The sequence below is a fragment of the Anabas testudineus genome, chromosome 24 (genome assembly GCF_900324465.2).
Source record: "Anabas testudineus chromosome 24, fAnaTes1.2, whole genome shotgun sequence".
Taxonomy (NCBI): domain Eukaryota; kingdom Metazoa; phylum Chordata; class Actinopteri; order Anabantiformes; family Anabantidae; genus Anabas; species Anabas testudineus.
Window position 1 is genome coordinate 14268136 of NC_046632.1, and position 13160 is coordinate 14281295.

Sequence of the window (13160 nt, forward strand, 5' to 3'; positions counted from 1 at the left end):
ATCTGTCAGGTGATGAGTCGAGTGGCTATATCAAGTGGACTTAATATAATGTATGTAAGATAACTTATTAGCTTATTTGTAAACTACAACACCCATGAGTCGTTGAGGGCGCTCACGACGTCATAGCATCGTTTTCCGTCAGAAGCCTTATAGGAATTGTAGTTTGAGTCGCCTGAGTATGTCAAAGGAGCCAAATAGGGCTATGGCTGAGACACGTGGATTGTATGAATACACTCAAGAAACACACGTACACACACACACACACACACACACACACACACACACACACACACACACACACACCCTCAGGGCCACTTACCACAGCCTACCAGCGTCCACCAATCAGGGGATTCCTCTCTGTCCTCACTAAAAATAATAATAAATAATAAAAATATGATTCTGTTTATTCAGTCCAAACCCAGGAACAGGCTGCTGCTGTTATCATGACACTGTCAACAAATACATGTTTATTTGCATATATGTTTTATAATCAATACAATGTCTAAAGTAACGTTTCACTGATTTCATTTCCATAGTTTTGTGTTTTAGTTATCAGAATATAATTATTATTCAACATTTTATTGACAGATTAACTAATTGATTAAACAAGAATCACCAGACTAATTTATAGCCTAATAAATATAATATTAATAATTTTATTGCAATCCTAATTACACGATGTAAACAACAACAATATCTATCTTAGACTAGATATTAGTATATCCTGTTGGAAATTAAACAAACTATGTTGCGTGGCGTGGGGGCTGGTCACAGGACAAATTGTGAATAATCTCCTCTGGTTCCTCCTTTTTCACAAAATTGTGCTGTAAGGAGCTTAGACTGTGGATTATTTTGCACTGCAACAGTGGATCAGTCAGTGTGTTAAAAAAAACAACAACAACAAGCTGGGAGCAGCTTCATCCTTTCCCCCAGTAGGTCAAGAGGCCACAGCAGCTGCGGACACAAAGGCTTTAGACCTGCACTGACCTTCATCCCAGGAGCTATTCCTCCACTGTCAAGTCAGTCTGGATCATCCTTTTAGCTCCGTATCTTATCCTTGCTGCCAATTTTACCCCCATCCACCATTTTATAGAACTATACTGTATTTGTCCTGCAGCAACACAGCCAAACAGGGTCACCCAGAAACATGCTCGTAACCATAAAGCCTATTTGAAGGATGACAACACAATAAGGCCGGGTTTTAATACTGCATGTGCCGCAGTGAAGCCGCTCTGTCTTCATGGATGACGTCACTGTGCACGACAAAAGCATTTAAATTATGATGTTGATGAGGTAGAGCTCACAGAAACTGGCATTTCTCTAGTTAGCATTTGTTTGCCCCACCCTTTATGCCATACCCCCCCCCAAGGCCTGAACTGAGTTATGTAGTGTTTAAGTACATTCAGGCTTCAGGAAACTCTGAGTGATCAGCTGTGGATGGAACAAGTAGTAAAACGGCACGTTGAAGCAGTGGACTGTAATTACAGAGATGCCTGCCTCTCCCTCTCTGTCCTTACACGCAGGCCTGTTGAACCTCTTTGTCCAGCATACTGGAAGGGCCCCAGCTTGTACTTGTCATTGTTGTCAATGCAGTACTGAGTGCAGTATTTATGACACTGTCAGATTTACCATCAGATTAACTCTAAAGCTGTGAACGAGCAAAATGTGGTGTCTGACATCTTGAATCACAGTCATAGCCGTGATATTAATCAGGATTTAGTGAAACACAGTTTCCATGTACAGTATATAGAAAAACAGCATAACCCACAATAAGGAAAAAATCTGTCTCCCACTTTTAATATGTGGTTCTTGCTTCTGGGTAGCAGTGGTGGTAAGGGAGGCTATATCTATATATATATATCTACTATATATATATATATATATATATATATATATATATATATATATATATATATATATATATATATATATATATATATATATATATATATCGTTATCCATCCATTCCTGAACAAACTCTCTTTTGATGATGATTATTTAAAAATCATTTTGTGACAAACATTCAAAATTTTGCTGATGCTTGAAATTCAGCAGTGAACTATTCTAATGCTGTGATGATTTCATGTTTGATTGCAACGTGTGATTTAGAGCAATTAGATAGAAATGTGTGGTTTGGCCTATTGTTGCTGATGAATATAGTTATATGAATATAATGTTGATCCATCACACACTTATTTATGGCTGTGTCTTTGTGTTTGTTATGCTTTTTCACATTAGTCTTTAACATGCAGAATCCCTGGCAACTGCAAAGTAAATCCTGGGGTAAAAGTACAACTAGGTGGGAGCAAGAGGATCTAGAGGAATTACTTTGACCATAACTATGTTAAATGCATTAGGAAGAAGCTTCTCTGAGCCTGAGGAGTTTCTCTCTGACTCATTCTCGACTTTGCAGCCTCGTCAAGAGCAGCACATGAAAACCATCAAGGACCTCGGCACGACCTTTGGAGTAGCAACTCATAAACTGTGTGTAATTTGTGATCACATGAAAAGTCGGTTCTTGGTGGAAGTTAATCTGCTGTAAACAGTGATCAGCGCCAATCATTTCATTTCCATCCATCCAACACAAACTGCTGCGACTAAATCACTTCAAATGTGATCTGATCAATTTTCAAAAACACTGAGTGACCTTGAATCATTTCAGACATTTGGTGTTTATAGCTTTGGCCAGTGTCCATGCTTTGAAAGCTCATGTATCATCATCAATAAATGACTCGTTTCTATGTCTGACAATGTTTGTTTGTACATAAGTTGATCTATGCTGCCATTACTTTAGAGATCTGAGAAGTCTTTACTGTTCTTGTGCTGCAGAAGTCTACTGTGCACTAGATGGCACTTCTGTGCAACCCGGGGCCTTCGTGAGTGATGTGCAGCCAACAAAAAAGACACTGACAACACGCAGGGGCTAGAGTTTCTCTCAGAGAGCAAAGAAGAAAGGAGATAAGGAACCACTGACCCAACAGGTAACACAATGAATGAAAGATAGCAGCACATGTATCTGTCAGCTTTACGCAACCAGCACAGATTAGTGTTTGTTTCTGAAAATCCACTTTGTACAAACTGGCCTTCAAGAATAGGTGTGCAATTCTCACCTGCGGCACAGGTCTCTAGGTGCTGGATAATTCATACCAGAGGGACCTGTGGTGTTTTAGCTTTTTATGGGTGTGTATTTGTATTTGTGTAAAATAGAGAAATGAAAAATCCTGTGAAAGTAATTTGTCTGCACACAGCATGTGAGCATGCCGGTAGGGAGGATGTGGTTGTCAACACTGGAGAGAGAGTTAACTTGGCATTGAAGCACAAAGAGGAGTGAGGTTTGTAAAAGGCAAACGTTGTGTGTTCTTCCTCAGAAATGCACAGATTCACCATCTTTGAGAGACTTGCTGCAGAAATTAGGTGTCAATGAATCATTGTAAGGTTTGGACACCTTGTTTTGGCTGAATCACAAGTAACTGAGTCGGTGTGAAACTCTATGATCAATTCATATCTCCTCCCCACATTTAGGGAATTGCATGTTACAGAAACGTGACTGAAACGTGTAAAATACTATACACTATTTTTTTTTTTTTTCATCTGTGGGGCTATAGGAATATTAGGTTAAAGGTTCTCAGGACCATATAAAGTGTACTATGAACTGAGAGATTAGACTCAGTGTGTTCTCTAATCGCGTCGGATGAACCCAGGACCTTTATGCTGGTTGCAGAAACAGTGAGGAAGAAAGGTGAGAAGCGCAGACCTCAGGATCTTGCTATTTCTTTTTGGGTTAGTGGGTGTAAGGTTGTACGGATTAACGTGAGGATAGCTGCAACTGGAAATCTCTTCTCACAGACAGGTTTGTGTTGAGTTTATTTGTGAACACATCCTCAGTAGCTTGCAGTAACTTGCAGCAGTACACTAGTGTTATCTCTCCGTGCTCCTTGTGTAAACCTTCTGTCAATTAACTGAGTCTGCAAAACTCGGCTCACTAGGACAGGATGAAACCTTATCTGTACCCAGCCCGTCATTAATGAAGATGCTGTCACACCTCCCAGCACACAATCTATTTTCCTGCACAGTTGCACATTTGCTCGTGTTTCTGTTGCAGGACTCCAGCTCAGGGCTTCAGGTGCCGCTTCAACATGGACTTCACCACGGACTACGCGGCGGATCTGTTTTCTGATTCAGATCTGTTGCAAAACGACAGCTTCTTCTTCAACATGACAGCTGCTAACACGAGCTCCGTTTACACAGTTATTATGTCGCCGATAATGGACAAAACCATCAACATCCTTTTGATAATTGTCTTATTCATCACCATGGTTTCACTGGGATGCACCATGGAGGTGTCCAAGATCAAGGTGACACTGATTTCTACATAATTCAAAAAGAAAACAAACATTTGTTATCATTGTTGTACTAAAACTTATTTTTGCTTCCCTCCAGAGTCACATAGTGAAGCCCAAGGGGGTGGTGATAGCACTACTGGCCCAGTACGGCATCATGCCTCTCACAGCCTTTTGCTTGGCTAAGGTGAGCAGTGATGTTCATTACCTGTTTTACAGCTGAATGCCGTGTTTTAATCTCGTGTTTGATCAAAATCAGTTTCTTTCTTGATTAGACATCACTATCAGATGTGAGATTTACTATCATGTGATGCTGCAGGCGTTCCAGCTGGCCGAAATGACGGCCGTGGTGATTTTGATCTGTGGCTGCTGTCCCGGGGGAAATCTCTCCAACATCCTGGCTCTAGCTCTGAATGGGGACATGAACCTGAGGTACACACATGACCTATTTGTCGGCACATATTTGTACACACCAGCTAACAGGAGAGATTACCTTTTGATCAGCCTCTACATTGGGGTGGCAGTGAACAGTGTGCAGCTTTTCAATGCTGTCTGTTGTTTATTGAGTGATTTTGCGCAAGATTTTTATTTAAATGCTAACGGGGGTGTTTGCTTTAAGTTTAATGAGTTCAAAAATACATTTTCCAGCCACATCTTGGACTGAAAACTCATCATGACTAGTAGAAAAGTGTATTATCTTGTGATTTTACTGAGAAGTTCATCAACCCATGTGCGCCCACTTGTTTTCGTCCAGCGGTAGTTAATGGCATCAGAGAACATCCTGTGATCTGATTATCAGCAACACTCTTCATTATCATTAATAGAGTTGAACGACCTGCAGGACATCACGAGTCTGATCGTAAAAATGAAATATTTCTATCACAATAATACAACGTCAAACCCCTTTACTCTCGACCTGTAGGCCATTCACCCCTTTAGGTCCCATATAATGTTCTCAGACTCCAAGGTGTGTTGTTCAGGACATTCCTGCTCTATCTGACGTCCGAGGCTCTTATCTCACCTACAGCTGTTACCATGTTCAGGATGGTTTGACACACGAAGGCACTAACAACTAAAATAACACAAACTGAACAGATTCTTCAGATACTAGTAAGTTTCTAAGATGTCTGTCCCTTCCCTCAGCATTTTGATGACCTCCTGCTCCACGCTGCTGGCTCTAGGTATGATGCCCCTTCTGCTCTACCTCTACTGTCAGGGCTTCACTAACCTGCAGAACTCCGTGCCCTATGTGGACATCATCACGTCGCTGTTCATGATCCTCATACCCTGTGGCGCTGGCATCCTCATCAACTACTGGAGGCCACAGTACGCCAAGATAATCACAAAGGTCAGTGTACAAACAGGAGCGATTAGGATGCTGACCGTGTTCTCATAAAGACCCAGTTCCTTCTCATCTCTATCATTTGCCTTCAGTGACCATTTTAAAAGTCAATTTAAGATGTAACATGGGTCAATCAGATAAACGTGTGGTTTAGATCGATCAGTGTTGACCTGTTGATGTGTTTCCTGTCCTACTCTCCTCAGGTTGGCCTCACTATAATGATGATTTCTGTCGTGGGGCTCGGCATCGTCTCCAGCGTCGCCATCGGAGGCTCCATCCTGACCGTGCTGTCTCCTTCACTCATGGCCATCGGTGCTCTCATGCCCTTCATAGGCTACGCCTTCGGATACATCATCTCCTCCATCTTCAGACTCAGCCAAGCGTAAGTCAGGCCGGTCAGGAGTTACTGAGCTGCTTTTACAGACTTTACAAACTGTGACGTGTGGTTGATTTAAACCAAGTCCTGTCACAGAATAGAGTCGTGACCTTTTTTTGCCCACCATCAGGGAGCGGAGGACCGTTGCCATGGAGACAGGCTGTCAGAACATCCAGCTGTGCTCCACCATACTGAAGATAGCCTTCCCCCCGGCGGTGATCGGCCCGCTCTTTCTGTTCCCCATGGTCTACGTGGGCTTCCAGCTGATTGAGGCGCTGGTGCTCATCGTGCTGTTCAGATGTCACCAGAGGTTCACACAGAAGGAGAAAGGTGAGACGGGCTGCAGTGATTGTCGAGGGTGAATAATATAAAAGAGGATGACGGAAAAAAAAACGTGGAGTTGTTTTTATGTTATGTTCTACATCAGACTGTGCTGTGGTAACAGTACCGTATCACCCGTCTTCGCCTTGAGGACTTGCATACTTAATGATAATCGTTATCATAATCTGCATTTACAGCCCTATTTAGGAATGGAGGTCATTCACTAGACGCAACAAAGAATGACACACCACATTTTCAGCATTACACAGATTATTTCCTGTTGTTTGCAATTACGTAGATGTCCCTAAAGCCCAAGCTTTCCTACCTTCACGTTTCCCACCAGAAACGATGTAAGAATTTAACATATTCTGATTTATATCACTGCAAGGTGAAGACTTTTAGGTTTCAGTCTGACAAAAGTCATTTTAAAACAACTTTCAACCCTGGACACCTGGAAAAAAGATGAAAACCTATCTTCCACTAACAAAGGATTGTTGTAACATGATCTTAAGGCTTTTAGTTGTGTATTTTTATTAACCAGTCCACAAAAAGGTGACATCAGGTCGATTGGTTGGTCATTGCTTTAACTCCAGACCTCCTGAAGACCTGTACATGTGTAACGCTCTTCTTCCCACTTTACCGTCTAACCTACAGAAACATACCAGCTCACAACAACTGAAGATAAGCTGAAGGAACACTCTGAGGGGACTGTGTAATACACAGGCCGATTTGATTTCCATTAGTGTGATCTCTTTGTTGACCAACTCCTCACTGAGATTGGAAAAAGCCGCGATGTCCACTAAAAGAGATTCTGCACTACGTGAAGCAAATGCAGGGCAGCCATTTTGAGTCCCTGTAATTTTTGATATTTACTTGAAATATTTTCTGAATTGCTGGTTGGTAACTTGTAAATTTATTTGTAAATGTTTCATTATAAATCACAGATAAACACAAAATTGATGATTTCTTAAAATGCTGAGTCCGTCGTCTTCCTACACCATACAAATATCCATATTTTTCCACTGAAAATAAAATCCTTATGTACAAAAATCTACCCCCCCCCCCCCACTCCCGTCTACATTTTCATCTGAACCATAGTAACATCAGTCACAGTACCAACATGTATTCTTGGAATTACATTTATACACATGTAAAATAAAAGGGTGCAGTGTTGTACACAAACCAAAAATAAAAATATTCATTACAATAATCAAGACTGCATTATGTAAGCAACACGCAAATCAAAGCAGTGACCTTCTCCTCAAATGCCGGGTACATCTCCAAACCAAATTATTGTTGTCACTGTGGGAAAATGTCAGAACCATAAAATGACTACTGTACAGTTGTTTAACAAGGGGCTTAACTGTACACACGTGTTCTTGATAGAGAAGCCACCACTGCCAGTAATTATGGTTTCTATTTGAGCTTTAAGAATTAATAAAATATGTCCAACAATAGAAAATGCACATGCAAGCATCCTAGTTTGATCTCACACTCACAAACACACACACACACACACACACACACACACTCGCTCACTCACACACACACACACACGGTAGGTACAGCAGGTCACGAAACGGGGGAAGATGCGGAAGGGTCTGGAACACACGAGTGATGACGACAAATATATGAAGTAGTTGAAACTTCTCCCACTGACAGACAAAAGTATCACAAAAAGTAAAGAATGTGGTCAAACATGTTTCAGAAGCATCCCAGGACTGCTGAGAAAGACAGATTCCCTCTTTGAAGTTTTGTTGTTCTGTGTTCTTTCAGGCCCAATAACAGCAAATCTAAACAGCGGTTTGGTTCGGTTCAGGTATTTTGGGGACAACGCAGTGCTGGATCTGCAGCCTTGTAGGATAAATACATTTTTTGTCCATTCTTGAAAGCAATTCAATTATTCTTATTTAACTGTTATCTTTTCATGGGGGAAAAGAAAAAAAAAAAAAAAATCCCAGACAGTATAAACCAAACCTTACTAGAGGAAAAACTTGTCTCTTCATCATTGTCACATGAGGGATCATGGGAGCTCCACTTAGCCAACTCCTCCAAGCTGATTCTGCTGCTGAAACAACTTGTTTCTACTGTCGATTCCTCTAAAACCTAAACAAAGCTTTTAGCGTTGGCTGTCAGTAGAAGGAGAGCGAGAGCGGGAGCGCGAACGAGAGCGGGAACGGGAGACGGAGGTTCTCTGAGCAGGCGGAGGGGAGGGTGGCGTTGCAGATTTGCTCATCTTTGAGGAGCGTTTGGCAGGCTCCTTGGATTTGGAGGTTGGGGATGCACCACCAGCAGGAGAGACACTGCGGGAGCGGGAATGGTTGTGGGCCTTGGCAGGGCTGCGGGAGCGTCTGGGGGAGCGTGATGGAGAGCGGCCACGAGAACGAGACCGTGAGCGAGAAGAGCTCTCAGACCGGGATCGACTTCTTGACCTGGGAAAGAGGGAGTTTATTATAAATAAATAAATAAATAAATAAATAAATAAATAAATAAATAAATAAATAAATAAATAAATAGTACATTTAGAATAAGCTTAATATACAGATTTGTTTTCTGTACTGTTCAAACATCATGGTTGGCACAATTCGTTTATTTAGCCAAACCTATCTAAACTTACTGTCTATATTCTAAAGTCATCTCTCTAATTTTCTTTAGCTTTTTTATCCTCCTTTAACTCAAACGTGTGTTCCTGCTTCTCAGACTGTGACATTCCCTCACAGAATCAACATTTTCTAATAGGTCTTATTTGTTTTATACAGAAAAGCTTATAAAATTAGAAGAATCTATTACAGAGTAAGAAAGATTGACCACCTGACTGGAAGAAGGAATACGATCACAGAAAACCCTACAGCAATGTGTAATGATCAGAGAACTCTGTTTCACAGTAAAAGCACAGTCAAAAAAACACCAATAAATTGCAATCATCTCTGCATTGACGATCGTAGGCAAAACAACTGGATTAGCTACAGTCGAAGTGTACTGTGTTTACTCTAGTATACGGAGGTTCCTGCAGACAACTCACCTTTTCTTTGCTGCTTCAATGAGCTTGATTTTCCTGCCATTGATTTCCTTTCCAGACAGTTTCTCAAGGGCATTTTTCAGGTCACTGTAAGAGGCAAACTCAACAACCCTATAAAAACAACAACAACATATTATTAGTGACAATATACACAAGACTCATTCAGATCGAGGTAACACAGATAACAGTCTTACCCTTCGTTGAGCTTGGGGCGATGTGCATCAGCGAATGTCACCTCTCCAGCTTGTCTCATAAAATCTTTCAGGTCCTACACAGGTAAACAACAGTCAACTCGCGGAGAGGCTCGGGACACAATCACAGGCTGAGACAAAACAGGGCTGATATACCTCAAAAGAGAGATGGTTAGATTCTCTGAGAGGACTACACAGGCTACTGCAGATGAGGATGAGTCCAAGAACCTAAAAAAAAAACTGTTCAACCAGCCAGACTTTCAACAGGATGTTTTTTACAAGACTACATAACCTTAGAAAAAAGTAAACATGTGCCAATTTAGATATCATTTAATTTTGACCAATGCTCTTACTGGACAGGTATTTGCAACAGTTTTGAAAAGCTTGGACCCACTGCTCATTACAACTACAGAAGGATGAACGCCATCTGGATGAACTGAACTGCAGTGGCGCCACCTGGGCAGCATTTGGCACTCAGAGCCCCATTTTCCCTGGCAAGGAGGTCAGGGCTCCACGCCGGAAGCGCCCCTGTCTCGGCACCCCACCTCAATAAAGAGAGTGAACAGGGTGGAAGAGAGGAAACTACTACCTGAGAGCGAAGCCCTTTGAGGTGGGCCGCAGGCTCTCCGAGCCCACCATAACCTCGGGATAACAGCAGATTAAATCCACGGGCACCTGGGAGGAATTCACACTCTCTCACGATGTGCGGGAACACCACAGGGGGGAAGGGAGGGGGGATATCGATCGATCGAAGCCCCTCAAATTAACGAACCATCGATCAATACGCCACCACCATCGACTCTCACTCTTTGCTCTCCTTTCTCTCTGCCAACTCTGTTTCCTCTCTCTCGCTCTCAACCACACACCAGGCGTTGCAAGCGAGCGAAGGGGCCGCCAGCGCCTCTAGTGTGGAGCGAGTGCTCACAAGACCAGCAGGCGTCAACTAGGAGTAGGACACAATGGCTGACACCACAGGCTCAACCCAGACAGAAGGACCCAGAAGGGGTTAACTCCACCATAAGCGAGCTCTTCCATATGACACAACAGTCAGGCTGGCAAATAAAGGGGTGAAGAATTGGTTAAAATTTGAAAACAGGAACAAATTAACTGTTTTGTTGTTACTACTCTGACTTATTAGTTGACTGCATGAAATGCAGGTTAATAAGAGCAATGCTTTTGAAAAAAAACAAAAACAAAACAAAAACAATTTGGGCTTTATAGATTATTGATGCATATTAGCAAGCCAAGTCTATCTTTGGTTTGATTTGGAAACAGAGTCTGTTTTTTGTTTAGCATCACTTCTATAACTTCATATGTATGTTGCTGGTGGCAGATTGTTGGAAGTAAAAAGTAATAACATCTGTGATGCTGCAGCTGGTAGAGGCTTGTCGTGTCTAAAAACATATGGTAATACTAACCTGCCAGCTGACACGAGAGGACAAGTTCTCCACAATCAGGCGATTCTCAGTGCGCATTGGAGGAGGGTTTCGACTGAAAGAAAATGTTAAAACAAATAAATATCTTTACTGATAGCACTGTAGGGCTCTGATACAACCCAATTTAACTGGGTTACTCATGAGAAACAATTATGTAAATAGCTATTACAAAAATGAGATTCAATAATCCAACAATTGAGCTTTCACAATGTTTAAACATACTTACAGAGATTTTAATTTACTTGAGTTCCGTCCTTGTTTTAATTAAGTTAAATACATCTTTACTGTCATGAATCATCTAAACTGCTGTTACCAAAACCAGGGGTGGTGTGGATCATCTTACCTCCGACTGTTCTGGGAGCCCCGGCCATAGCGATCAGAAAAACGCCCTCCTCCACTGCTCCCACCCCGACCACGACCACCTCGCAGACGGACGCGGGCGTGCTCAATGGTCACCCTGAAAATTTTTTTAAAGGGAGAATTATTTAATATTTCTTGAAAGCTTGGGAGTAACTGAAGTGAAACTAAAGAAAACTGAATTGTATTAACATTAACCAGAATAGAAATTCCTACCTTTCATTGCACAGCTCTTTGCCATCAAGCTCATAAACTGCATCTTCAGCATCTCGGGGGTCATCAAACTCCTACAGCAAAAAGAAAGATTTTCGTTTGGAGGAACAACCTAGCACTACCATGAATTTCAAAAGCTAATCACTCCACTTCTCCCACACCTCTCACTTCCTGCTCCACCCATGTTCACCTACTGATTCACCTGACTACAGCCTTCCTTGATTCATTAGAAGGGCAGGGCTCAAGGGATTTTTCTGCATTGCTGCCAAGCTGTTCAATGAATCAGAACCACGAAAGCCTTTTGCAAAAACGATCCGCATTACAATATGTTTTAAAGTATATTTCTACATTAAACAAACCTCTTCGAATATCGTCTTTTTTAATTAAAAAAAGTTAAGAGCTTGCTAAATTTCCCGTGTCTCCAGGTGACATCTGCAATTACTGCAACTCCATGTGAGTTAGTAAATTATGTTATAAATCTGGCATACAAAAACCCAACACAACGTTCAATATTTCGTTAAAATATATACAAGTTCAGTTTAAGACACAACCTTAGCTGTACAGTACTGTGTATATAAATCAAGATAGATTAGCTTTGAGTACACTGACCGTGCTGTATTACTGCGGCCTACTTATATCCAACTATGCCACTCACCACAAATCCGAAGCCCCTCTTTAGGTCGATGTCTCGGATGCGACCATACCCTTTGAAGAACCTCTCCACGTCCTTCTCTCTGGCCGAGGGGCTCAGCCGGCCGATGAAGATACGACATCCACTCATTTTGATGATGTTGGTATTGTTTCTAGATGCAGACAAGCGTTCTCTTGTTAACATTACATTAGCGCAATTCTCAGTTAGGTAGCTAAGCTAACTGAGGATTAACGACTAAATAACGTCAAATTAACAGATGACCCATTTACCTTAGACCCGTGTCGTTATGGTACGTTAGCGTTAGCCTACTGGAAGACTTGCTAGCTAGCTAACGTTAGCCACCAAATCTAACCGTGTTGCTAGCTAATTTAAGATAACGTTAGCTACATATACACTGCAGACTAACCGATTTTAACACAGTTAAATAACGATGTGCACGTTATCGTTATGATGCATCTCTATCGCCGCACACGTACCTTTTAAAGCAGTTTTGTTGGTACTTTGTTTGGCTGGAGGTCGACAGTGACCGTTGACTACACAATCAAACAAAATGGCGTCTCTGCCGTTGGTCCAGGGAGGAGGCGACGCTCGAAAATAACCCGTGACGCGTGACGTCAGCCGACACTGCAGAGCACGGAAAAAGCCGAAGCGCGGCCGTAGCGCTGACGGACATGACGTCACTCCGCTTGCGTGTCCTGCAGTTTCCGTGCCTGACCACGAGGTGTCTCTCAGATATTATGATAGAAATACAAAGAGCAGCAGCGGCAGGCCTTAATGAGAAATACTATAAAAACAAAGGGCATTGTTTAAAAATAAATAGAAGAAATAATCGTTTTTTACAATTAAAATAGAAATAATTGTTTTTAAATAAGTAAATAAAATTATACCACAGCTCTAAAGCTCCGCAGGCAGG

The 13160-nt window shown here is 41.8% G+C and overlaps 2 protein-coding genes across 2 annotated transcripts; one reads left to right on the forward strand and one right to left on the reverse strand.

The window, feature by feature from the left end:
- Positions 1-3257: 3257 nt before the first annotated feature.
- On the forward strand, positions 3258-7125 carry slc10a1 (solute carrier family 10 member 1). Its single transcript, XM_026341841.1, has 9 exons — positions 3258-3263; positions 3369-3430; positions 4103-4355; positions 4441-4527; positions 4660-4772; positions 5484-5688; positions 5886-6064; positions 6189-6388; positions 7034-7125. Exons 1-9 carry the CDS (start codon positions 3258-3260, stop codon positions 7093-7095), a joined length of 1167 nt encoding a protein of 388 aa, XP_026197626.1. The 3' UTR covers positions 7096-7125.
- Positions 7126-7276: 151 nt separating this feature from the next.
- On the reverse strand, positions 7277-12837 carry srsf5b (serine and arginine rich splicing factor 5b). Its single transcript, XM_026341447.1, has 8 exons — positions 12724-12837; positions 12251-12398; positions 11599-11669; positions 11369-11482; positions 11008-11080; positions 9593-9666; positions 9402-9509; positions 7277-8811 (listed from the first exon to the last, which is right to left on the reverse strand). Exons 2-8 carry the CDS (start codon positions 12374-12376, stop codon positions 8499-8501), a joined length of 879 nt encoding a protein of 292 aa, XP_026197232.1. The 5' UTR covers positions 12377-12398; positions 12724-12837; the 3' UTR covers positions 7277-8498.
- Between the last annotated feature and the right edge of the window lie 323 nt (positions 12838-13160).

Excerpts from the sequence above, each read along its gene's own strand:
- slc10a1 (XM_026341841.1), top strand. Across the intron at positions 5,689-5,885 it reads ACGCCAAGATAATCACAAAG|GTTGGCCTCACTATAATGAT; the intron begins GTCAGTGTACAA and ends TACTCTCCTCAG. Across the intron at positions 6,389-7,033 it reads GTTCACACAGAAGGAGAAAG|AAACATACCAGCTCACAACA; the intron begins GTGAGACGGGCT and ends TCTAACCTACAG.
- srsf5b (XM_026341447.1), bottom strand. The coding sequence starts at position 12,376 with ATGAGTGGATGTCGTATCTTCATCGGCCGGCTGAGCCCCTCGGCCAGA. Across the intron at positions 11,483-11,598 it reads AAAGAGCTGTGCAATGAAAG|GGTGACCATTGAGCACGCCC; the intron begins GTAGGAATTTCT and ends AAAAATTTTCAG. Across the intron at positions 11,081-11,368 it reads GGCTCCCAGAACAGTCGGAG|TCGAAACCCTCCTCCAATGC; the intron begins GTAAGATGATCC and ends ATTTTCTTTCAG.